This window comes from Chelonoidis abingdonii, chromosome 9, assembly GCF_003597395.2.
Source record: "Chelonoidis abingdonii isolate Lonesome George chromosome 9, CheloAbing_2.0, whole genome shotgun sequence".
Lineage (NCBI taxonomy): Eukaryota > Metazoa > Chordata > Testudines > Testudinidae > Chelonoidis > Chelonoidis abingdonii.
Window position 1 is genome coordinate 41,473,007 of NC_133777.1, and position 23,323 is coordinate 41,496,329.

The following is a 23,323-nucleotide window of genomic DNA, read 5'->3' on the forward strand; positions in this document are numbered from 1 at the left end:
GCGGGACTTGTTCTGTTACCTGGCGAGTGCATCTGAGTTCATGGCTTTCCAGAGCGGTCACAATGGTGCACTGTGGGATACCGCCCGGAGGCCAATACCGTCGAATTGCGGCCACACTAACCCTAATCTGACATGGCAATACCGATTTCAGCACTACTCCCCTCGTTGGGGAGGAGTACAGAAATCAGTTTTAAGATCCCTTTATATCGATATAAAGGGCTTCGTTGTATGGACGGGTGCAGGATTAAATCAGTTTAACGCAACTAAATTCGGTAAAAACGCGTAGTGTAGACCAGGCCAAAGTCTCTTCTTATGAACAGGCTCAGGCAGCCTGTTCATTCACTGCCCAGCCAGTGTCACTTCCCCAGTGGCTGGCAGGGGAACCTAGGGTTGCCTTCTACTCCAGTTTAGGGACCCTCTAATCAGCAGCCATGGTCTGTTCCATTCTGACCCTTAGTGCTTCTTCCCTAACCGACTGGCTGGCTCCCTCCTCTGTGGTTACCAGCCCTCAAACTCCCTCCTTCCAGGGAATGACTGTAGGCTGCTTTGACTCTGTAGTTCCCAAACACCCCTCCCTTCTTCCCAAAAGTGACTGCAGCCTCTGGTTTCCTCTCATCAGCCAGCTTCCTGTCTTTATAAACCCCACCCAGCTCATTTCTCCTCAGCTGTGCTTCCTCATTATTCAGTGAGGGGATTACTTAAGCCACTTGATTCTCCTCAGTTGTGGCCTGTCTGGTTAATTAGCCCCTTCTTAGCCTACATTAACTCTTTCAGGGCAAGTGTGGGGTGAACAAGGCAGGACACCAGGACATTGTCCTTTCTTTAACCCTTTTCTAACTAGTCTCTCTCAACAGATAAGCAGAAGTCGACACTATTTTGGGGTGACTCAGTTACTGGGTGCCCAATTTAAGAGACACTTTGGGCCTGATTTTTGGGAGGTCCTGAGCAGCCTGGAGCTGTGGGTGTTCAGCACCTCTGGCAAGTAGGTTGGTCTCCTGTGAATTCTGTCCATTAGATGTAGTACAGGTTTAGAATCAGACCATCAATGCATCTCATTGTCCTTCTAGTCTGAGTAGGAAACCTCCCATCATTACAGCTTGCAGACATGCACGAATCTCCCTACCAGTAGCCCTGAAACACTTTTTATAGTGGAGATGCTGGAAATCAGCAAAACTGCAAAGCAGTGGTCCCCAAAGTTCTTACCTCATGCCCCCATCCCCTTTACCCCTGTCTGTGCCTCCCCTCCCCCGCTGCCTCTAGAGTTCAGGCTGGAAAAAGGACCGGGACTCTGAGAGGGGGGGATGCGGACAGTGTAAGGGGGCAGGGGCAGAGCTGGCAGCTGGGACTCTGAGTGTGGAGGCCAGAAGCAAAGCCCCAAGCACAGTGCCAGGAGCTGAGCCCTGGGTGCGGGACCAGCAATGGGACCCTGGGTGTGGGCCCAGGAACAGAGCCCCAGGTGTGGGGCCAGGAGCTGGGACCCCACGTGCGAGGTTGGGAGCAAAACCCTGGGTGTGGGACTGGCAGTGGGACCCTGGGTGACCGGGTGGGCCCAGAAGCAGAGCCCTGGGTGTGGGGCCAGGAGCTGGTACCCCATGTGCAAGGTTGGGAGCAGAGCCCTGGGTGTGGGACCAGCAGCCAGGATCCCAGGTGTGGGGCCAGAAGCAGAGCCCCGTGTAAAACCTGGGGGTGCTGCAGCACCCCACCACACTCCTAGTTCTCACACCTATGCTCCCCATTGCAGAGTGTGGCTGTGATAGTGAGTCTTAGCGAGGCAGGGTGGGCTTCATTTGAGGCAATGGCACAGGACTCAGGAGATCTGCCTTCACTCCCTGGTTCTGCCATAGATTCCCTGTATAGATGTGGCCAAGTCTCTGTGTAATTCTCCCTTGCCTATATGGACTGCAGGCTCTTTGGGACACACACTATGAGTAAGGCTGTGAGTTTGTTGCAGAAGTCACAGAAGTCACAGATTTCTTGACACTCTGTGACCTCCATGATTTCTGCAGCAGCTAGTGCACCTGGCTCAGGGGCAGTTCAGGCAAGCCCCTGCACCAGGGACACTGGCTCTGATGGGGCGGTCTTGGGCCCCCACGGCAACCCCCCCAGCAGCAGAATTTGGGTGTGGGAGGGGGCAGGGGTTGGGGCATGGGACAGGTGTGGCGGGCTCTGGGCAGCACTTACCTGGGGGGCTTGCACTTACCTGCTCAGCTGCTAGGCGGAGGCGTGGCTAGGCAGCTCTGCATGCTGACTTCGCCCAGAGCACTGGCTTCGCAGCTCCAATTGGCCGGAAACCATGGCCAATGGCAGCTGCGGGGGCAGTGCCTGCAGGTGCCAGTCTTAGTGGGGGTCCCGGACTGTGCGCTGCCAACTGGCCTCCCCCACCCCCAGAAGCCAGGTCACCCTCTCCCAGCACCTGCAGAGCCCCTGGGCAGTCCCTCCCACACCCCTCCAATTTTTATTCCCTGGTATTTTAAGTAAAAGTCATGGACAGGCCATGGGCCGTGAATTTTTGTTTACTGTCCGTGCCCTGTCTGTGACTTTTACTAAAAATACCCATGACTAAAATGTAGCCTTAATTGTGAGACCTGATAAGTAATAGTGAGAGGCTTTGGGGCAGTGGGTACTTGGCAGCTGTAATCTGGGGACACAAACTCCAGGTGAAAACGATTTGATGCTACCATCAATCTCTTCAGATCAACTCTGCGAAGCTGAGTGACTCTGGCACATACCTTTGCTGTGCAGCCAATGGCCAAGGGGAACACTGGACTGATGCCCTGGAGATTCACGTAGGTGAGCAGATCTAATTCACATCCTGCTGTGTTACAAATGGGTGTTCAGTTTGAAAGATAATAGGAGAGGCCAGGTTTCAGAGCAGTGACCTGGAGGGTACCACTGTGTTATCTCAGGGCCAGCGTAGATGTGGCCTATGAGGGTAAGTGTAAGACTGAGCGCCATGGGGTTGGGTGATCCAGCATGTGGGCTTTGACCCTGACTCCCTCTCTGGCCTTGGGTAAGCCAGGTTGGCCAACATCAGCAAAAGGGGCTGGTAATTCTGTGAGCCCATTTTTAGACTCTTTATGCACACCTGAAAACAGGAGTCCCAGAAATCAATGGCCACTGTTGAAACTTCGGCTTTTAACTTCTCTGTCTCAGTTTCCTGATCTGAAAAATGTGGGTGATGCCTATCTACTCCTGGGGTCCTGGGCAGATGAGACAGGGTTTGGAGTAATATCAGGGCAACTCTTTCTGAGCCAAGAACGCTCTTTGTAGCTGTAGCAACTCGACGTCCCACGGGCCACAGAGAATTCAGAGGTGTCCTGGCAATGTCTGTCACAGAGACAGCCTGTAGAATGATTTCTCATGCCCAGTAAATACCTTGACTTGAAGCAGTTGCCTCAGTGAAGCAGCATCAGCTCATTCGAACTGAGAAAGTAGCTGTCTACCAGCCCCTGCTGATATACCACTCAGAGCAGAGATAATGGCATTCCTGGAATTCCATGAGAAGGGGAGAGTTTTAAATTTAGCCCAGGAAGTGGAATCTATAAGGCTAAAAAATAACGTCTGTGCTGCCACTCAGACAAGGAATGTGCCTCTTAGTCCAGTAACAAAGAGATCGAAATGCAAATTTTTTTAACACGAGCATAGTTTGGCAGGCAGGGGGCTGCACTGTCCCCCCAAACTGCAAGCCTCGGGCAGGCACAGAGCGGGACCAGCAAGGGCTGTGCTTCATGGCAGGGGAGCTGATAAACTGATTAGCTCCCACCACTGGGACGCATAGCATGTGCCAGTGGCACCAACCTCTTCCTGGTGTAGGGGGCTGAGGTGGGTCTTAGCTCCTTTCTGTGACCCCAGCCCTGCTCCTCCTCTTCCCCTGGAGGCCCCGCCCCCTGGCCAGGCCGCAAGCTCAAGCCGAGGGGTAAGAGTTGCCCAGGAAGCCCAGGCCACTGTGGGGAGCCCTGGACCCTCCACCTGTCCTGGGTGGGGTGTCAGGGTGCCTGACAGCAGCCCCTGGCCCACGTCCCCACCCCATAGCAGGGCCTCAGGGGGAAGATGAGGAACAGGGCATGGGGACACAGAGAGGGGTGGGGCCTCAAGGGAAGAAGAGGAGCAGGAGTGGGGCCTCGGAGGGAAGAGAAGGAGTGGGGGGGGGCCTCATGGGCCCCCCACTTCTACTGAGGTTCCGTTGGATAACTCCCCAGTTGTGGGGAAGTCCAGGAACTAATTTGTATCCACTGTAACTCAGAGCAGCCTCACCGCTGAACTGGCCATGCCCTAGCCAGACCCCTGGTACTGGCCATGCCTTTTGCCTGGGGTTTGAGGCAATGGTGCCATAAGGATGGCTATGCCCGATCTGCCTCAGCTGGGGAGTCTCCCATGCCGGGGGAGTCCTGCCCCTTTGCCATGCAAATGTGCAGACTATGGAAGCTAGCCCACTGTCCCCACCATCTCAGTTACTGATGGAGCCGTCACAGGGTGCAGGATGTGGTGAAACAGAGCACTGCACATATTCAAACAAACTGAAACAAGTAACAACTGCCCTAACCTATACGACAGAGCCCGTGCCCACAAGACTGCCAGAGAGAGATGGGGACAAATGGGCTATTTCAGAGGGAAGTGTACGGAGTCAGACTCCCACCCCATACAATTAGAATAGTCACCACCCGACACGTTCAAACTCATGAGTCAGTCCCCCCACCCCCCAATCATAAGATTGACTTAAAAATCATTTATAAAATGATTTACAAAATAATAAATGTGGTAGTGACCGAACGCACCCTGTATTCATACCCTACACGTTATGGTAATAATCTCTGTACAAAATATGCCTCATGAGGTATTATTTGAAAACGAAAGGCTCACTGGTGTGTGTCAGTGAGTGAGGCGTGCTATCCTGCTGGATTCAGATTATCATTCTAAACCACGTGACAAGATGGGTCACCAAATAGCTAAGCCAGTATTTGTCAGCCAGTGGGTCACTAAAGGCAGTTGTGGGGAGCTGTAAAGGTGCTGGGCCGGGGCTCAACCCTCCCTGGGGAGGAGGGGAGCCACACCGGCCTCACTGCATGTCGTCTGCGTCGGCCCTTTCTTCAGGGCTGACCGACGCAGCACAGTCGCTCGGGGCTCCGGCCTTCTGCTACAGGGCTGAGCAACAAGAAAGTCAGTTCCGGACCCCAGGTCCTCAGTCTCGGGGCTGAGGGCCCCCAGTGTTCAAGCAGCTCGAGCCCGTTGGGGCAGGATCGAGCAGTGATACAGTTTAAAGGGGCCCAGCCCTTGGTTCAGGCGGGGCACCAAACACACAGTTACTGAGGCTCAGACCCTCTTGGCTCAGGGCTGAGCAGACAACAGTTCAGGCCGCTCGGGTCCTTTGGTGCAGGACCGAGCAGTCGTACAGTGAGAGGGGCCCAGCCCTTGATTCGGGCGGGGCACCAAGCACAAAGTTACAGAGGCTCAGGCCCTCTTGGCTCAGGGCCGAGCAAACAAACACTAGACTTAATGGCCTCCTCAGGCCGGGGAGAGGGGGATTCTGCCACCCAAGGACGGGTGGCAGGGGGAACGCAGGCCCACCCACCCCTCTGCGTTCCAGCCCGGGGCCCTAGTAGCAGCTATCACCGCTAATGGTTAGTGGGGTTCCTGACTGCAACACACTGACATGGGTTCAGGTATGTTTGCAGCTGGACTGGAGTCGGCTGCCCCCGGGCTACTTCCAATTTCCCCCTCTGGGTCTACCTGGTCTGGGGCGTCAGCCCCTGGGAAGTCCAGTAGCATGGGCCCCTCCCGGCCGGGGCTGGGCGGTAGGTCCGCAGTACCTCTGGGAAGTCCGGCCAAGCCTGTTCCAGGGGTTCCTCGGGGTAACAGCAGGGACGGGGCGGTTCCAGCATCTCCTTCTCATAGCGGTCACAGGGAAGCTGTGGTAGCTCCTCGTCGTAGCGGGCGTGGGGAAGCTCCAGCTCGTCAGGGCAGCTGCCCTGGGCCTCAGCAGCTTCCCAGGCACAAGCACCCTCTGACAGGTCTGCTCCCGACAGCGGCGGGGCTCCAACTGAGCGACGCCGGCAGGCTTTTATACTTCCGGGTCGCCTTCTGACCCTCTGAGGGGCGGGCCCACTGCCCTGTGGCCCCGCCCCTTTTGGCATCTGGCGGGGCTTGACCCTCCCTGGAGAGGATGGGAACCACACCGCCTCGCTACAGGGGCACAAGTCTAAAGAAAAGAAAATCTCCCGCTCCCTGCCCCCGCTTACCCTGCACAGTCGAGTGCTCCCCATCAACCTCTCAAAACACAGACACAACTCAGTTATCTAGGCTTATTCTTGTTAGCACTGGAACCCTTTTTTCTCTGACTTTTGTAATAAATATGAAGAGGTCAGGCACATTTTTTACTTTGAATACAGGGTTGCCAGCCTGAAAAGGCTGAGAACTGCTGGCCTGAGCAATTTGGGCTGGAGGCTGATGTGGTTGGAGATTTTGATTTTGTTTTTCTTTTCCTTTGCCATTCGGAGAGCAGATAGTTGCACAGGCAGAGAGTAGCAGCCCAGGGGCAGGGGCAGGGGCAGTTCCTAGCAGGATGCCCTGAATATGGAGAAGGGCTAGACTACAGGCTCTTCCCCTTCATCCTGCCACCTGCCCCTCTGCCATTTCCAACTTTCCACCCTCAGCCCCCTCCTGCCCCTCTTCTGACCTTCTTTCCACCAGACTACCAGGCTGCTGCCACCAACCCCTTGTCTCCCTCCCTCTCGGAGTCTGACCCTGCTTCTCTGCCTTCCTTGCCAATCCATTCCTGACCTTTGCCTTGGGGGGAATTCAGCTTCCATGCACCCACCTTCCCACCCTCCCCTCCTCACTTTGCCTCACACACCACAGGGGGACTGGTTTTCAAGGAGTGAGTACTCAGCCCTTGCTGGAAACCAAGCTCCTTTCAGGATGTCCGCTGAATATCCAAAATGCCTAGTTATTTTTGAGAAGCTAGGCCAGTATCTTTAGGGCGAGGCTGGTTTGCTAGAGGGCCTATGCATGGGGCAGCAAGTAGCTGCTACCCCTGGGGCAGGGCAGGGAAGGAATGGTGCTCTTGGGAGGCACAGTTCCGCCTGCCTTCCCCTTGTGCCAGGGCTAGTAATGTTCAATGATCCCAGAAACTCGGAGCTATGCTGGCTGACATATTGGGGGTAAAGCTGGGCCCTGCTCCACCCGTCCCCTTGGTGCAGAGTAGCAGGCATCACTGACTTACTCCTGTGTAACATGAAAGCTCAATGCCTCCAGCCTGGCCTTGGGCTTCTCACCCCTTCGCTGTTCTGTGTCAGAACAGAGTGCGGAGCTGTTAGATCCAGCGTTATATTGGGAAAAGGGGGCTGTTTAATCAGGGACTGTTGGTGTTAGACGACTTTGTGCTTGGGGGTTGATTTCTTCCCTGTCTTTTTGCAGGTACGTGTCTGGCAGATCCATTTTTCGGTGAGTGCTGTGTTTGTCTCTTCCTGTCAAAACAAACCTGTGTCCAAAGTGCAATGAAGCTGTAACTAATTTTGATTGAAACGCTACTCCCAGAGGACCCAGCGCCTCTCCTCTGCTCTAACCTTGGTGCATTTGTCAAATACAGCTGTACAAACAGACTATGCCAGGCACCTCTCCCCCATAGCCAGCATGTACCATCTCACACCACAGTCTCACACATAAAGTAGGAAACATCAGTTCTTTGAGTGACTGTACATGTCCATTCCACTGCCGGTGTGCATGCTTCCCAAGAACCAGGGCCAGAGATTTTTCCCTTAGCGGTACCCATCAAAGTGGCACATGCGTCCTCAGCAATCCTATGCTGTTGCACAGTGATAAAAAGGGTGGAGCTGCCTCTGACCACTCTAAGTTCCTTCTCCACACCCATGATCAGTAGTCAGAGTGCATGGGCTTGCTGCTGCAAGTTTCTCCCTTTATAAAGTTAGTGGTATTCATTAGTGTTAGATTAGTGTAGGTTTTCTGAGTTATTTTTTCTTGGAGCATGGGTTCCCCCTTACTCATAGGGTACTGATGCCTTGTACCAGGGTATGCCTCAGTTGTGGTGCACATGTAGAGCCTTCTCCCATGTTCCACCTACCTAAAGTGCCTCAGTGAGGGTCATATTCGAGGCCACTTCCAGATGTGCAGGGACTTTAAACCAGGAACTAAAAAGGGCATGGTGGTGAGAATGTATTCCATCCTCCTGCAGGACAGAGGATTTTATCCTGCATACGCCTGCACTATGATGTTGCCAAGGTGCCCTCTCCACGCAGCGTGGCAGCACTCTGCAAAATGTCAAGCAGCTTCCACAGCTTTTTTGGACCAAGTACCTAGAGCAGACATTTGTAAAGCTGCAACTTGGTCATGGGTACATACCTGTATTACACATTGTGCTATATCTCGGCATTCCAGAGACAATGCCAGGATGTGCAGATCTTTAGTCATTGTTCAGATTGACTTCGATTGAACCCACCTCCAGATTGAAATGTGTGTGAGTCACCTGAAGTGGAATGGACAGGGGCAATCACTTGAAGAAGGAAAAAACGGTTATTAACTTGTTCTGTAATTGCTGTTCTTCAGTAACTGCTGTCCATGTCCATTTCATGGCCCACCCTCCTCCCCCTCTCTATTGGAGTCTGTCTGGTAAGAAGGAACTGAGGAAAGTTCTGAGTGGCTCTACCCACAGTAGTATGAAGAGATTGAGGATGCATGCGTTGCCCTGACAGGTAGAGCTAAGGGAAAAATCTCTGATTCTGGTGTACTGGGCGCGCACACACCTGAAGTGGAATTGACACATGCAACACATCTCAAAGAACAACAATTATAGAATAGGTTAATAACCCTGTGGGGCAAATCCAGAGCACAGTGGACAGTGGAACTAGATGGGTCAGGCAGGGCCGGCGCTTCCATTAGGCGACCCTAGAGCGCCAGATTCAGGGGGTGGCATTTTGTGCGCTCCCCACGGGGCGCACGGGAGCTTCCAGTTCTGCTCCCATCGCACCACAGAAGAAGGACTTTCTGCCAACGTGCCGCGGAAAACAGCTGCAGGCAATTGAGCAGCTCTATGACTGATGCTGTTGCCTGTGGCATTTCGGCGGAGGGTCCTTCTTTGGCTGCGTGATGGAAGTGGAACCGGAAGCTCCCGCGGACCCTGTGGGGAGCACGCAAAATGCCGCCCCCCTGAATTCTGCCTAGGGCGCCAGATACTCTGGCGCCGCTCCTGGGGTCAGGCCCTGGGGTAGATGCATGGGGCAGGGTGCAGGAGTCTTTCCCCTGTAGAGCCCAGTCTGTGGCCTTTGTGCCCTCACCTTTCCTGTGGCTTCTCTGGCCTTTTTCCACACTATGTGCTGCCATGCAGGGAGGAGAGTTCTGGGCCATGCAGGGAGTTTATGTACCAAATCCTACCCCCCTTATGTAGTGGGACTGTCCCTGTTCAGTCCTGACTGGAACGGGGCAGAACATGTCCCTAAAAGAACAATTAGACCTCTGCTTCCGCCACCCCACTTCCTGGGATGCTTCCTGATCAAACAGCCTCGAGGAGTCCTGCAGTTTATATATAACATTTATTAACCAGCAGAACCCATTCCAGGAGCTTTGGATGTTGGTAGATCAGTCAAGGGCCTTGCTCCTTGCTTAGACACTTACATCTTTGCTTGTCACTTGATATTTCTGCTAGCAACAGACAAGGTCGCACTTTTGGTGGGCAACAACCATTACTGGAATCATCCGCACCTGATGGCTCCCATCACTGATGTGTTTGAACTCAGCCTTCTCCTAAAGCGACTGGGATTCCGGGTGGTCTCCCTCCTGGACCTGAATAAGGCAGAGATGCTGATAGCTGTCAATCAGTTCCTGCAGCTCCTGGGGAAAGGAGTCTATGGTAAGTTGCTACCTGAGAAGCATTCCAAAGCCACCTTCACCGAGTACAGACCAAGCAGACAGCCACCATGGGCAGCAAACCAGAGAGCAGTTAGCAGTGGTCATTATTATTGTAGGGAGTGTGGCAGTGAGCTCTGTATTAAGGTTGCCTTACATTTTCCTTATACAAATTGTTCCGATTGTTGGGTAGGATTTTTTTGTTTTATTTTTGTTTTTTAAAGCTCTAGATCCTCTATGGTTTGCAGCAGGACTTTCTCCCATCAAATTATCCTTTGGCCCAGGGGAAGATGCACTGGGCAGGGAAGCTGGGAAATCATCATTCTTCTACAGATTGGTGTTAATCACTGTGCCTTTGTCACGGAGTCACAGGCCCCGTGCTCTCTCGACTCCGTATGATCCCTGGGAGGCACCCCCTTCAGTGTGACAGCCCTTGTCAGGGGTCACACTCACTCTTGGGGGTTAAGTCCTGGGCTCCACCACCTCCTGGAGCTGCACCTCTCTGAGCTTTCAGCATGTCTGTCTCTCTCCATGAGTCTCTTCAGGGAGTCCACTCACTCTGCACCCTTGGGGTGCACACCCAGAGGTAGCAATGTAGCCCTGATCTCTAGACTTCAGTAACTCTCAGCCAGCATAAAACAGAAGCATTTACTGAACATCTGAATACAGCACAGGAAGTTCTCAGGGCCGTTGAGCCTAGAAAGTCCCAGTACCATCCAACTGAGTCTGTCCCAGTCCAGGTGGGCTCAGGCTGGTCTTTGTCCCCAGTCCAAAAGCAACCTCCTTCCAGCTGACCATCCTATATCACCTCCCCAACAGCCTCTCCTCCGTCCTTTATCTTCTTTCCTAGACAAACAGATCACCGGGGCCCTCTCTCCTCTGCCCTTTGTCCTCCCACTGGCCAGAACCAGCTGGTTTCCAAGCTGAGGTGGGTCTCTGGGTCACCCGTTGCTACATTCCACTGTGTCCAGGCGGTTGTCTGGGGTCCAGGCTGCTAGGTGAGGTCATACCTGGTCCTCTGCAACAGCAAACACCCTCTCCTACCACTTCATTAAACATGCAGCATGCAAACCATTAAAACAATTCCCTGCTTCATCACAGCCCTTCACAAACCATTGAGAAGTTACATGAGCTGGGAACAGAACCAGTTCTCCTATGGTAGCCTCAACTCTTACCCACATTTTTGCACTTGGCTATACTGTCAGCAAAACAGGGCTAAGCATGCATATTTAACCCACTAGTGGCTGGTGCACAAAGTATGATAGTAGTCTGCTGCTTCTTGATGGAGGTCGCCCTTTAGCTCAAGTCATCCAGCTCTGTGGTGCAATTTTGAAAGTTGGGGGAGCAAACGCTGCTTATAATGGGGCAGGGGTTGTGCTGTACAGGAGATCAGACAAGAAGGTCACAATGGTCTCTTCTGGCCTTGGAATCTGTGAACTCAGCCCCCTTGTGTGCATGCATGATGATACAGTTTCTAAATATATGATCACAGGCTGTTTTTCAACAGACCCCCTGTCTCATTCAGAGCAGGCTGGAGCTGCTCTGGGGATGAATTAGGGCAGTGTAGTGAAGGAGGCTGTTGACTGTAGGATCCCTGCCTCATTGGTTGCAGAAGTTGAAAGGTGTGTAGTGAATTTAGCTATGGTGTAACTGCTACCCAGAAGAGCTGGGATTTATTGCCAGCTTTGCCACAGAGCTCCTGTATGGTGCTAGGAACTCATTTAAACCACAGTTTTCATAGCTGGACACAAATTGTCAGTTCCTCCTTTTCTGGGTGCCCACCTTGAAACACCTGGTGTTTGGTTTGCAGAAGTGCTGCAACTGAAGTCAATTAGAGCTGCACTTTAAAGCTGTAAAGTGCTACAGAAATGCTCAGACTTTGGGAAATGCAGTCCTTTGGTGTCTCAGTTTGGGAACCCAAAATTAGTGGACACTTTTGACTTTAACCCCTCTATACCTCAGTTCCGCATGTGTAAATTCATGCTGTGTTATCTCATGTGAGGGCAGTGAAGATAAATGTTTTCATGTTTGTGAGGCTGTCACTATGGTGATGATGAGCACAGAAAAAGGCCCATGAAGCAGCTTATCATTCCATATTCCATGCAGGGTTTGCAGGGTGTGTAGTAAATAAAGCTGGGGCCACATATTAAATGTTGAGGATAAAAGAAATAATGAACAGCTGTCTTGTTCCCTGAGCCCTGTCCATCCTGTGCACCGAATGAGGCAGCAGTTGTGTGAAATGGATGGTATGTAATTGCCATAGTTACAGGGCTAGCTGAGCCACTGTCCTCTGCTGGCTTTCCCTGAGTGCACCCCGTCATGTGTCAGGCCTCCTGCATGCACCTCTCCTGGGGCAGTTCTCCCACTCAGTCTGAGCCCCAGGCTACAAAACAATGTATCCACAGTGCTTACCCAGCAGGCTGGACTGGGTTTGGCACCTACAGTTCTTCCCTCTGGGAGTCTGTGACCAGATAATCTGCTTTACACCACAGTGGTGTTTATTTTAACAATATGAGCAAAGCATTTAGAGAAAAGGGATTATAAAACAACAAACCATTTACACATATCTATCTTACCTAGAGGCTTCCCAGCCTCATTAGGTCCCGGTGTCTCTGTCTGGTTCCCTTCCTGCCCCCCCGAGACAGAAATCCTTTTTAAGCTGCCAGAGTTCCATTATTTTTCTGCCCTCCCAGATTTTTGGCCCTTCTGGACAAAACTAGTTTTTCAGGTTGGTTGAAGAGGAGGAAAAATCTTCAAGCTCATAGTTCAGACTTTGTCCGTGATAAATCTACTAGTGTTTGCTGAGGGGTGGCTTATCCTGAGTTACTCATTCCTCTGCCTGCTTGTTTTTTCCTTACAGCCCATAACACTAACCAATGTACCAATAGAGTCATATACCGTAACATCCCAATAACCAGGTCAACACACAATATTCATCTGTTACTACAGAACAGCTCCAGTCCATCACTGGGATCATGTAATTAAAGACTGCATCGTAACTGAGAGGAGCATAGACTTATTGTGGGGAACTGGTCAACCTTTAGGCTCATATCCACTGCCCTCCAAGATTCTGGAACCCATGGTGCTGATCGAAAGAAATGCTCAAATACAAAAATGAACTTTTCCTCAAAAAACAGCAGTATTCCAGTTCAGGTACCAGCTATGGTCAGGCTGTAGGAGCAGGTCTATGCACCACCACCAGGGAGGTCACAGAGTTACCTTCACTTCACAGCCTGATTTCCAAGAAGGAAACATCCAAACCAAACATCCCAGTTTTATGTGTTTTATTAACTAAACTAAATAACTTAGCAATAACATAAACACATATAAACCAATCAAATTACAAGAATGTAAGTTAATTCATATTGAATGATCTAATTATCAGGTTGATTAAACCATGTGAAATAAACAATTCCTTATAAACTCTCTGTCATAATTTTGAAAGGCCACAGTCTTGTTTGACTATCAGCTCCAAAGTAACAGGGCATTATCAGTATCAATGCCAATAATCAATATATTTAGGTTCCAGCCGAATAGCTAATACAAGGAAGGTAAAATCATTGCAATTCTTATGCCAATTAAGGTTGCCTGCCCAATTTATTGGCTATCCAGTCTCCCCACACACAACATAAGGTTACAATGAAATATTCCAATACAATTCAAGATGACTCAGCTAGTTACATATAATGTTCAAATGACAAATTTAGGTGAAAATAACATGATTTCTCAGGATTAAACATACAACTCCTAACCCCTGAAATATATGGATGTGTGATCTTTTAGGCAGCAAGGTTGTTTAACCTAGGGCTGGTAGGTATTTGAGGAACTATTCTATAGACTCCATTCTCAAATAGATTCTGTAGGTTCTAGCCACACACACAATGCTCACTACTAACCGTCTGCTGGAGTTTAAAATCGAGTGAGGAATGCTGAGGTAGAGGCATCCCGCTACTACCAATGTGAAATAAAACTAAACCCAAAAGATTGATACTTATGCAGGATGGTTTCACGACTTGTGGTTTCGATCGGCTCTAAGAAGCTGGTGCGTGGTTGAAAGGATCAGCCAGTGGTCTTATTGGCTCCAGTGTTTAATATCAGCAGACTTGTGGGCTGGTTAGAGGTCATTTGCTTGGAGTTGTCAAATCTTAGCTGTTGCATGTTGCTGGACTCATATCCATGGAGGGGTGAAGAAAGCACAGGTTTCTTTGTCGGGTGTGGTCCCATTGCATAGCCAGAGGCCAGCATCCAACAAAAGCCAGAAGCAAGCCAGCAGCAGCAGCAGGGCTTCTTGCTTTCATTCAGTTTTTGAAGATGGTGACCTGGCTGGTTCCTTCCCCTTGAAACCCTTCTCAGAAGCTTCTTGGAGAATCAGAATGGGACCTCCTCTTCTGTAGTAACTGGTATCACCCAGTGGGGTCCCGTTGTTGCAAAGAGGAATCTCCTCATTCCAGTCACTCTGGGCTTGGAAAATCCACAGACCAAAAATCTACTGTCAGTTAGTCAATCTGCAGGTGTGTAGGTATTTTGAGATGTTTGAGGTCATTGGCCAGTCCACAGGCGTTATCTCAGCCATCCTAAAAAAAGTCCCAACTCAAAGATAATTTCAGAAATACAAAGATAGCAAAATATTGTAAGTGATAATACAGAAATGCACCAAGCATACATATACTCAGCCATGGCCAGAGAGGGGCAGTTCATGTTTTACAAATAGATGCTTGTAGCTTCCCCTTTATATTTTGGTACTCAGCAGCTCATCTTTGAACAGGATATTTTTGCCACACAAAATCTGGGGGAAAGGTTAGACTTTAACTTGGGTAGAATAAAAAGATATTTTCTTCCTAAAATGACAATTTGGGGGTTCAATTTTAATATGCAGGCATATCTGCCTCACATAATGCATACACACAAGGCAGATAAATTACAGTTGCATGGGCAACATAAATCTGTCATAAGGTTGATTTTGCAACTTTAATACCCTTATTTTAATGTTAGTTAATATTTATGTATTATATTAAAACACATTAATGTTAAGGTTGCAAAAGCAAGTTAGGAAATGCCAGAGTCCAGGTTGCCTGTGCAAATTTAATTCACCCCCTTGTACATATGCATGGTGGTACAGTCTTTAATTACATGATCATGTACTATGTTTTCCGCCGCACCCCTGCCTCATTCAGTGCACAGGATGAACGGTGTTTACTGAATGGGTAATTCAATATCTCTGTTTAACCTCATATTCAGTTTGTGGGCCCCTTCCTTATTTACTGCACCTGATCCACAGCTTTCGCTGCATACAGAATTATTCATTTCCTCGTGAGCTATCCAGTGGTTCTCTCATGGTCTCTGAATTCTTTACAAACATTAATGCATTTATCTTCATGACACCCCTGTGATGTGAGGGACTGATATTATCCCCATTTTATACATGAGGAACTGAAGCACAGAAATTAAAGGAAAAATTGTCAACCAATTTTGGGTGCTGAATTTGAGAAGCCTACAGCCTTATGTAGCATTTTATATCACTTCACATAATCAGAGCACAACTCCCATTGATGTCAGTTACAGTTGTGAGCGTTCAATACGTCTGCAAGGCAAACCATCGGTGTCTCAAGTTGGGTACCCAGAAAATGAGAAACATACAGAGGCCACTTGTGAAAATTGTGGCTTAAGTGACTTGCCTGGCAGCATGTGGGAATTCTGTGAGGACAGGAGGCAATAGAATCCAATTCTCCAGGGCAGCATTCAACTCCCCTAATTATGAGCTCATCCTTTCTGCAGGCCCCTGCCTCATTCACTACACATCTTTCAACTTCAGCAACAACTGAGGCAGGGTCCTATAGACAGCAGTGGCAGTGGGAATGAGGAAAAATGGTGCAGGGGTCCTATGGAAAAAATTGTATGTATGTGTGTAATTATAGACTGCACCATCATGCATATGCACAGGGGAGGTGAATTAAAGATACACAGGCAAGCTTAATTCTGGCATTTCCTAGCTTTTGAGTGTTTGACTTGCCAAACTTTAATAATGTTCTTTTAACACAGTTTTTTATATAATTTCCTACTTTTTTAAAAATATAAACATTGAAAACAAAAATTCCATCCCATGGAATGATGCTGACCCCCTCACAGGTCATCAGCAGCGTTAGGATCTTGAGAGCCAAAGCACAGTTCTCTTTCACTAGAGCTAATGGAGTAACTGGGAGCAGTAGAAGGCTTTTATCTTCTCTGCGGAGCAGCCACTAGAGGGGGTGGAGACATGTTTTTCTGGTGGGCTACACAGCTATATGTTGAGATTCAGGACTAATGTGTTCAGTTCCAGTTAGGGTAGTGTTCTCTAGTGGTTATTAGGGTTGACAACGTTGTATTTCAAAAATACAGGACAGACCTCAGATGTCCCCAGTCTTAACTTGAACCTCAGGGTGAGTTCTTCTCCTCCTCTGTGCTTCCTAGGGAATCTCTCTCTTCAGCTCTGGTGCTGCAGAGAACTCAGGGCCTCAGGTACTGGGCTGGGCAGCCATTGTGGCTTCTGTCCACATTCTGTATGGGGCGCAAGCTGAGTCAGCAGCTGCAGTTGCTGGTTTCCACCTGCTGCAGTGCTGTGCACTGTCTGGGTAGGGGCTGCAAGAAAGCGTGTGGACTCGGAAGGTACACCTAGAGGAGGCTTCGCTGGGGGTGTGTGTGCAACTTTCAGCAGGGCCTAGAGATGGAGGGGGAGCAGGCCCAAATCTGAGTGGCATTGCAATCCCATGTGCCAGGTCAAGCTGCTAACTGGCAGCACTTTGCAAAGAGAAGTGCTCAATCCCTACTCCGTCAGGGATTCAGGTGCCTGAGCAGTGCTTCAGACCACCCTGGCAGCACTACATCCCTGGTGGAAATGTTGGCTAAAAGGCATCCCAAACTGATTTAGTACAGGCCAGGCAATTTTTTTATTTAAATAAGGGCTGACCCTTATAATATGAGATTGTTGGCAACCCTATGTAGTTACAGACCCTTCTGCCCCTGCATCTCTAGCCTCTTCCTGTCCCTTTCTGGCCCTACTCCATCATCCTCACTACTCTCTCCCCGCCCTCCAGCTCCTGCTTCCAACCCTCCTCTTTCCCCAGCTTGTTTCCGACAACCCCCCAACACTGCAACTGTTCCCCCTCCTTGCCTCCCCCTGACCTCACTCCTCTTGTGTTTAAGTCAGGGGACTTCCTCCTTCTCCTCCCTGTTGTCTAGGGGCCAGCAGGCAGAGCATTGAGAGGATAGGAAAGTGGTCTCTCTGCTCTCAGTTGTAGTGCCTTCTGTCACAGCAGCCCCCTCCCCCATCCCACCCATTGTAAGGAAAGTCCAGCTCAGCCCCAGCATGGCATCATCTCCGTCACTCTGTGAGGATGGGGCATTTGCCATCTGGTTGGCACATAGACGCTGTGATGGGCTGGAGTATGCATTAGGATTACTTTGGGGAAGTTCTCTGGCCTGTGCGATGCAGGATGATCACAACAGTTCCTTCTGGCCTTGCAATCTACAAATCTATCCTCCAGGCAGATAGAATCTTTGGTATGTGCAAACTGATTTTTCAGATACTTAAACTGAACAAATGTGGGTAAAGTCTCATGAGGGTAGCAGAAGGCACCTCCCTAACTCGAAGGTGACCATGTGCCAGATGTCAAGTCCTTGCTCCAAAGCATGGAGGTGCTAGAACTCCTCAATGAAATGGTTGTAATCATTTTTTTTAACATGGGAAAAACAATATATTTTTCCGCAGCTTCAGTCTCAGAAACAGCTGAACCATTTTAGCTGAATCTTCCCAGAAATATTCAACTTGAGGCAAACACTTGACATGGAATATTTTAGCCCAGTTATTGGAAAAGTTATAAGCAACTGAATACAGGTTCTTATGATGGGAAGTTTGGGCAACCTTAACTATAGGCAGAGCTGTCTATTATCTGATACACAGAGCTGTAATAAAGAAACATTAAGGATGCAAAATTAATGTAGTTCCAATTTGCTGCATTATACAGTGGCCCTTACTTAAAGGCAAAGGTTAGAAGAGCTGATGCGCTAGTTTCTCTCCTCCACCAAGATCCACTCAGCACAAGAGGTTGAGAGGGCGCCATGCATGAACTGGTTACAGCTCCCTGATTCCCAGATGCAGCTACTCCAGACCCACCTCTGCAGTTCCAGAAGTTCTACTGAACTGAGGAATGAAGTGATGAGAGGTGACTGCTTTCAGGTACTCAGGTCCCCAGAAGGGAGCTGCAATCCCTGGATGGATTTGTCCAGTCAAGAGGAGCCATGATGAAGGGTGTCAGCAGAGACTGTGGTGAGGACAGGTTTAGGCTGATACTAGAAAGGGCTTCTCTCAGAGTTATAGGACTTAGGACAATTGGCCACAAGATGGTGGAGGAGCAGGGTAGGTTAGACCGACAATCAAATGACAGCTGGGTTATCGTCTGCATAGTGAAGTGTCCCCACCATTAATGGGGGGGAACAACACACCTGATTTGAGGCCTCACAGAACCTCTGAGGAAGGGGGTGAATTGTGTTGTCACGTACCCATTCTGAGGGGTTGCAGTGCCCAGGAAGAGGAGGTGGGCTCTGGTGTAACACACCTGCTCTGAGGTGTTGTAGCACCCAAGAGCACGGGATTGTCTGTGATGTAACACACCTGCTCTGAGATGACATAGGACTCCATGAGGAGGGGAGCGGGTTGCCCTGGTAATGAACAGCACCCTGTGTTTTCCATGCCTCGTGGTGCAAAGCCTGGCCTCTTCCCATAACTTTCCCTCTCTTGTCCATGGTTTGCAGCCGTATTCTACTATGCTGGGCACGGATACGAACATTCTGGGAGAAACTACATGGTCCCCATTGAAGCCCCACAGCCCTACGCCCCTGAGAACTGCATCAGCGTGCAGAGGATCCTCCAGAAGATGCAGCAGAGGCGAACGGCCCTCAATCTCATCCTGCTGGACACCTGCAGGAAATGGTAGGCTCTGTTCCTTTCCCTCACCTCCCAGGGACAGTGGGGTTAGCAGTAATTGCATTCACGATCCAGTGGGGAGACAGAGAAAGAACCCATGACTTTGGCCCAGTTCAGCTGGCTCCTTTGGCATGGGCCTAAAGTTCATCGTGTGAGAGGTGGCCATTGGCTTCTAAGGCGCTGATCACATGATTAAAGCTACACACACTCAACTACCGTGCTGAATCAAGGCCTTAATTAAGAGATAATGACAGTGAGCTTAACTCCAGGCCCATTGGAGCCCACAGACGCCTCTGGTGTGAACGCTCCTCAGCAGGAGAGTAAGCTGGACAGTGCCTTGTCCAAGCAGACCCCTTGCCTGAGCATTTTGTGAGGGCAGTTGCTGGGCAGGAGCTGTAGCCTCCCATGGGTGTCACAAGCCCTACCATCCTCCCCAGGACAGTGACACAAAGTACAAAAGAGGGACCATTAAGGCAAGCACTGATTTTCCCTTCAGCTTCCCAGAAGGCTGCCCAGATCCAGGAGGCTGCATCTTTCCCTAACACCAATAACTGTGCCTTTCAGATTGATGCATTTTAGGTTTTATGTTCCAGATTAGATTAAATGGAGCTTTAAAGACACATTAGGTTGTTTGTTTCCCCCCATATCTTTTCCCGCCATGGCAGATGACCAGTTCCTCTGGCTGCTTTGCAGCTCACCCCAGCATAGCGCAGCCTCATGCTTCACACACTCAGATTCCTGTGGTGAGAGGGGAGCTGCTCCACACAAACAACCAGCAGCAGCTTCCAGCAAATAGCAAGAGGCTGTGGGTTTATTTTGCCATTGCTGGATAATCAAACCCATGTAATGTGTCAGAGGTGTCATCAAATAGGTCTTTGTTTACTATGTGCTTGGACCTGGCTTAGGCCTGTGGCCCTCACTATGTAGCTGCATTAATATCTTCCGATTGTAAGGTTTCCTGAAGCTCCCATTGCCATACTATCTCTGTGCTGCTCAGCAAATTGCTGAGGCATTTTCTGCCCATTTCCCTCCCGTGACTGGCTGTAAGCAGTGATGTGTGTAGTGCCCCTCTCCACCGGATTACCTCTTTTAGCACCAGTTTCCTAATAGGTTTTGATGGACAGGCCTGGATTCTTCTGGATCCCACCTCCAGCTCAACAAGGTGGAACTTCTTTATTTTCTTCCCATATGCAATTATTTGGTGGTGCCTCCACCCTCCTCGCTCCTTCCAGGCTGGGTCAGCAGGGCAGCTTGGGAGGAAAATTGTAACCACAGGGTAACCTCCACTTACATGCCAGATAGTTGGAGACTCCCAAGAGATAACACAAGCACACACAATATCTTCAACACAGTAATTATATTAAATAGGAAAGAGTACAGGGTAAAACAGGATTACCAGTGTCCACACTGATAATACCTGCGAATTTCCCCAATCATGAGACCTGATACAGCAAACGTAAACATTAGTGTCCCATTGGTATGCGTACTTGTAGGGGCCCTTGATTAGCTGTGAAGAGCTTTAGTGCCTTCATGCTTTGGAGCAGAAATGTGAAATTTGGCGAGGGGGTGGTCCTGGAGTTAGAGAAGAGTCTTGTGTTGTCTCCATGGAAATCCATCCAGATATGGCCAAGTTGTAAGCCACAGAAAATCACCACGTGCACATTTGAAGTAGAGCTTGTTAGAGGCTTGTTGCTCAAATCTGTGATCATTCCATCTGCACTGAGCATGCTCCCTAGCAGGACCAGTATTAGACTTGCTGGGGTCCAGGACAGAAACTAAGGAGCGGGTCCCCACCCCATCTCCCTTACCTGCTCACACATTGGATTTCTGCAACGTTTCTGAAGCTGAAGCCCTCCTCCTATGTGTAGCAGCGCCATAAATAGTACATTAAAATGAACCATTTGGTAGATGCAGTTCCCATTTGGGTTTTCGCCTGTACGCATCACTGAGATATCTGAGCACTTTGGATCTTGGGACTATGGGGACCAGGACAAAGTGTTCTGTGTCTGGGGCTGTCACTATTGGGCTACCTTGCACCAGATTCCAGTTGTAGTTGCACCTGCTTTACGCAGGTATCGCACCATTGAATTCAGTGGAATTGCTCCTTGTTTACCCCAATGTGAGAACACAATTATAGTCTTGTTGGCATTTCTAGGGCATGTTGCCTAAGACAAATGGACATAAATCGCCTCCTACCTACATGGCATGTAAATAATTGAAGCCAGTGAGCTACAGTGATGTAAATGAGATGAGAATCAGGCCCAGGGTCTGGGCGCTGACCCTGCCCATCATCTCCATTGCCAAGGATGTCTCTGTTCCGTCATGCTCTGGAAACATGTTCCAGCTGAGCCTTGTCCTCAGTCGGGGCAAACAAACCAGAACTGATTTTTCCATTCCCATTACTAGACTGGCTGTTCTGTAACTGTGCGTGTGTGTCTCTGTTGCCATCTGCAAGCTGCTTTGCACCCGAGCAGCTGAGTGTAGCCCATGGATTAGATGCACACTGCGCGCAGTTTGGGGCCAGTGAGGGCTCTAGCCTATTCTGGGATATGACGTCTTGTTCCTCGTGTCTGGAATCCTCTAGCCGCTCATGTGTTTGTCTGGAGCAGCTGAGGGCAGATAAATCTATCCATTCATTGATTTTATTTAGAAATGTACCTCATGCCTGTCATTGTCACTTCTGGGTGTGTTTGAAAAGTAGGTGCAAGCCAGACAAACATTGCCATCCTGTGGCCCCCTCGTTCCTGGTCAAAAGTTATAAACAACCGGCCTGCGATCTGCTGCTGACTCTGTGAAACAGGGACATCTGTACCTCCTCCTCAGTAGGCCCGATCACAGTGGAGCAGATAACACTGCTGCGGAAAATACTTTGGGCCTGGCTCTGATCTCAATTCCACATGTGCAAACTGGGAGTGACTCCACTGCACTGATGTAAACCTGGTGTAAATGAGAGAGACCCAGGCCCTCCCTACGCACAGGTATCTTCAGTGCCCAGAGATATTGCATAAAACTAATTCTTCCCCAGTAGGCTGCAGATAGCAACCTCCTGTGCAGACCCCGTGACTAACGCCATGCACAAAGGATCTCTCAGGCGCTTTGTGGTGGAAGTCAGGCCTTTCACACCAAATCAGCCCTGACACCCTTTACCTAATTTTGGAAATTATGGGCCAGCTCCTTGGCCACAGCAAGGTAACTCTGCACCAAGGCGCCCAGAGGATTCAGGGGGCCTGGGGTCTTCGGCGGCAGGGTCCTGGGGCGGAAGGACCCCGCGCCGCCGAGGTGCCGATGACAACCTGGAGCAGAAGATGCTTTGGGGGCCCCGGCCCCATGAGAGTTTTCCAGGGCCCCCAGAGCGAGTGAAAGACCCTGCTCCAGGGGCCCCAAAAAACTCTCGTGGGGGCCCCTGCAGGGCCCAGGACCTGGGGCAAATTGCCCCAATTGCCCCCCCGCCGTCTGGGCAGCCCTGCTCTGCACTGCAGTGGCAGCAAAGCAGCCCTAAAGCTGCCCTAATAGGACAGTGGCCGATTCCTCTGCATTGCAGATGACTGGCTGGCTGGCCTAGCCAGCTCCCTGGGGAAGAGAAGACGTGTGGGTTTCAGCAATCCTCACCAGTGTAATAGTTCTGGGGGGCCAGTATGAACCAGTACATGAGCTGTTATGAGTCCTGATGCGGATCTACACTATGCTGGTGGAAAACCAGCCCCAGGATCAGAGTCCCAAATGGCTGCTTTCCAGCTGCACCCTCAGCTCCACCCAGGAGTCAGCCCTACAGATTTCAGCCAGACATTTTCCTCTTTGCTCAGCCCCGGCAGCACAAAGAACCCAGGGTCTGGCTGGGCTGGGGAAGCTCTCAGCTGTTGAAAAGACCCCATGGCCATTGCTACACCATCCTCCATGGCTTTCCTTGCAGGTAAGTGTTTGGAAATTGGGTCTGATGTAATTGTCAAGTGCATTACTGTCACTCAGCAGATGCCATTGCATTGAACCTATGGGTTCTGTTTGTGTCCAGGGATGGGGCCATCCTGTATGTGTATGAAAGCGAATCCCCCTTCATCCAGTTCACACTGTTACATCCTTTCATGTCTAGGTACAACCCGCAGTGTGCGCTGTCGCAGGTGCAGCCGCTGGAGCCATGGGGGAATACGGTTTATGGCTATGCCACGTAAGTACCTGCTGATTGCTCATAGCTGGAGACCTTTGGCACATCTCAGCACTGTGGCTTGAGGCTCTTGCTTCTGTGGGGCTGGAACTTTGGCCATGAGATCAAATGTTATTGACAGGGGGAGGTGCTGAGAATGCCAGAAGCCGCATCGGCCCTGTCACCATTTGCCAACTAGTACTGCTGCCACTGGACATCCCTAGTGCAGACAGGGCCTGTCTCTGATCTCTGGTTCTCACACTTTCTCTCTGACTTTCCTGATCTGTACCCTCATCTCTCCCTACAGCCCTGTGCTGGCAGCAGCTGTGGCTGATCCACAGTTAAGATTGTCAAGTATCACAGGTTAGCCA

The 23,323-nt window shown here is 50.2% G+C and overlaps 1 protein-coding gene across 1 annotated transcript in view; it reads left to right on the top strand.

The window, feature by feature from the left end:
• LOC116836274 (mucosa-associated lymphoid tissue lymphoma translocation protein 1-like) overlaps positions 1 to 23,323 on the top strand; it is a 66,001-nt gene that overhangs the window by 16,642 nt on the left and 26,036 nt on the right. The window contains exons 6-10 of the mRNA XM_032799806.2: positions 2,694 to 2,790; positions 7,414 to 7,440; positions 9,656 to 9,859; positions 18,643 to 18,820; positions 22,902 to 22,976. Of these exons, the coding sequence (XP_032655697.1) occupies positions 2,694 to 2,790; positions 7,414 to 7,440; positions 9,656 to 9,859; positions 18,643 to 18,820; positions 22,902 to 22,976 (581 nt within the window). The remainder of the gene's footprint in view (positions 1 to 2,693; positions 2,791 to 7,413; positions 7,441 to 9,655; positions 9,860 to 18,642; positions 18,821 to 22,901; positions 22,977 to 23,323) is intronic.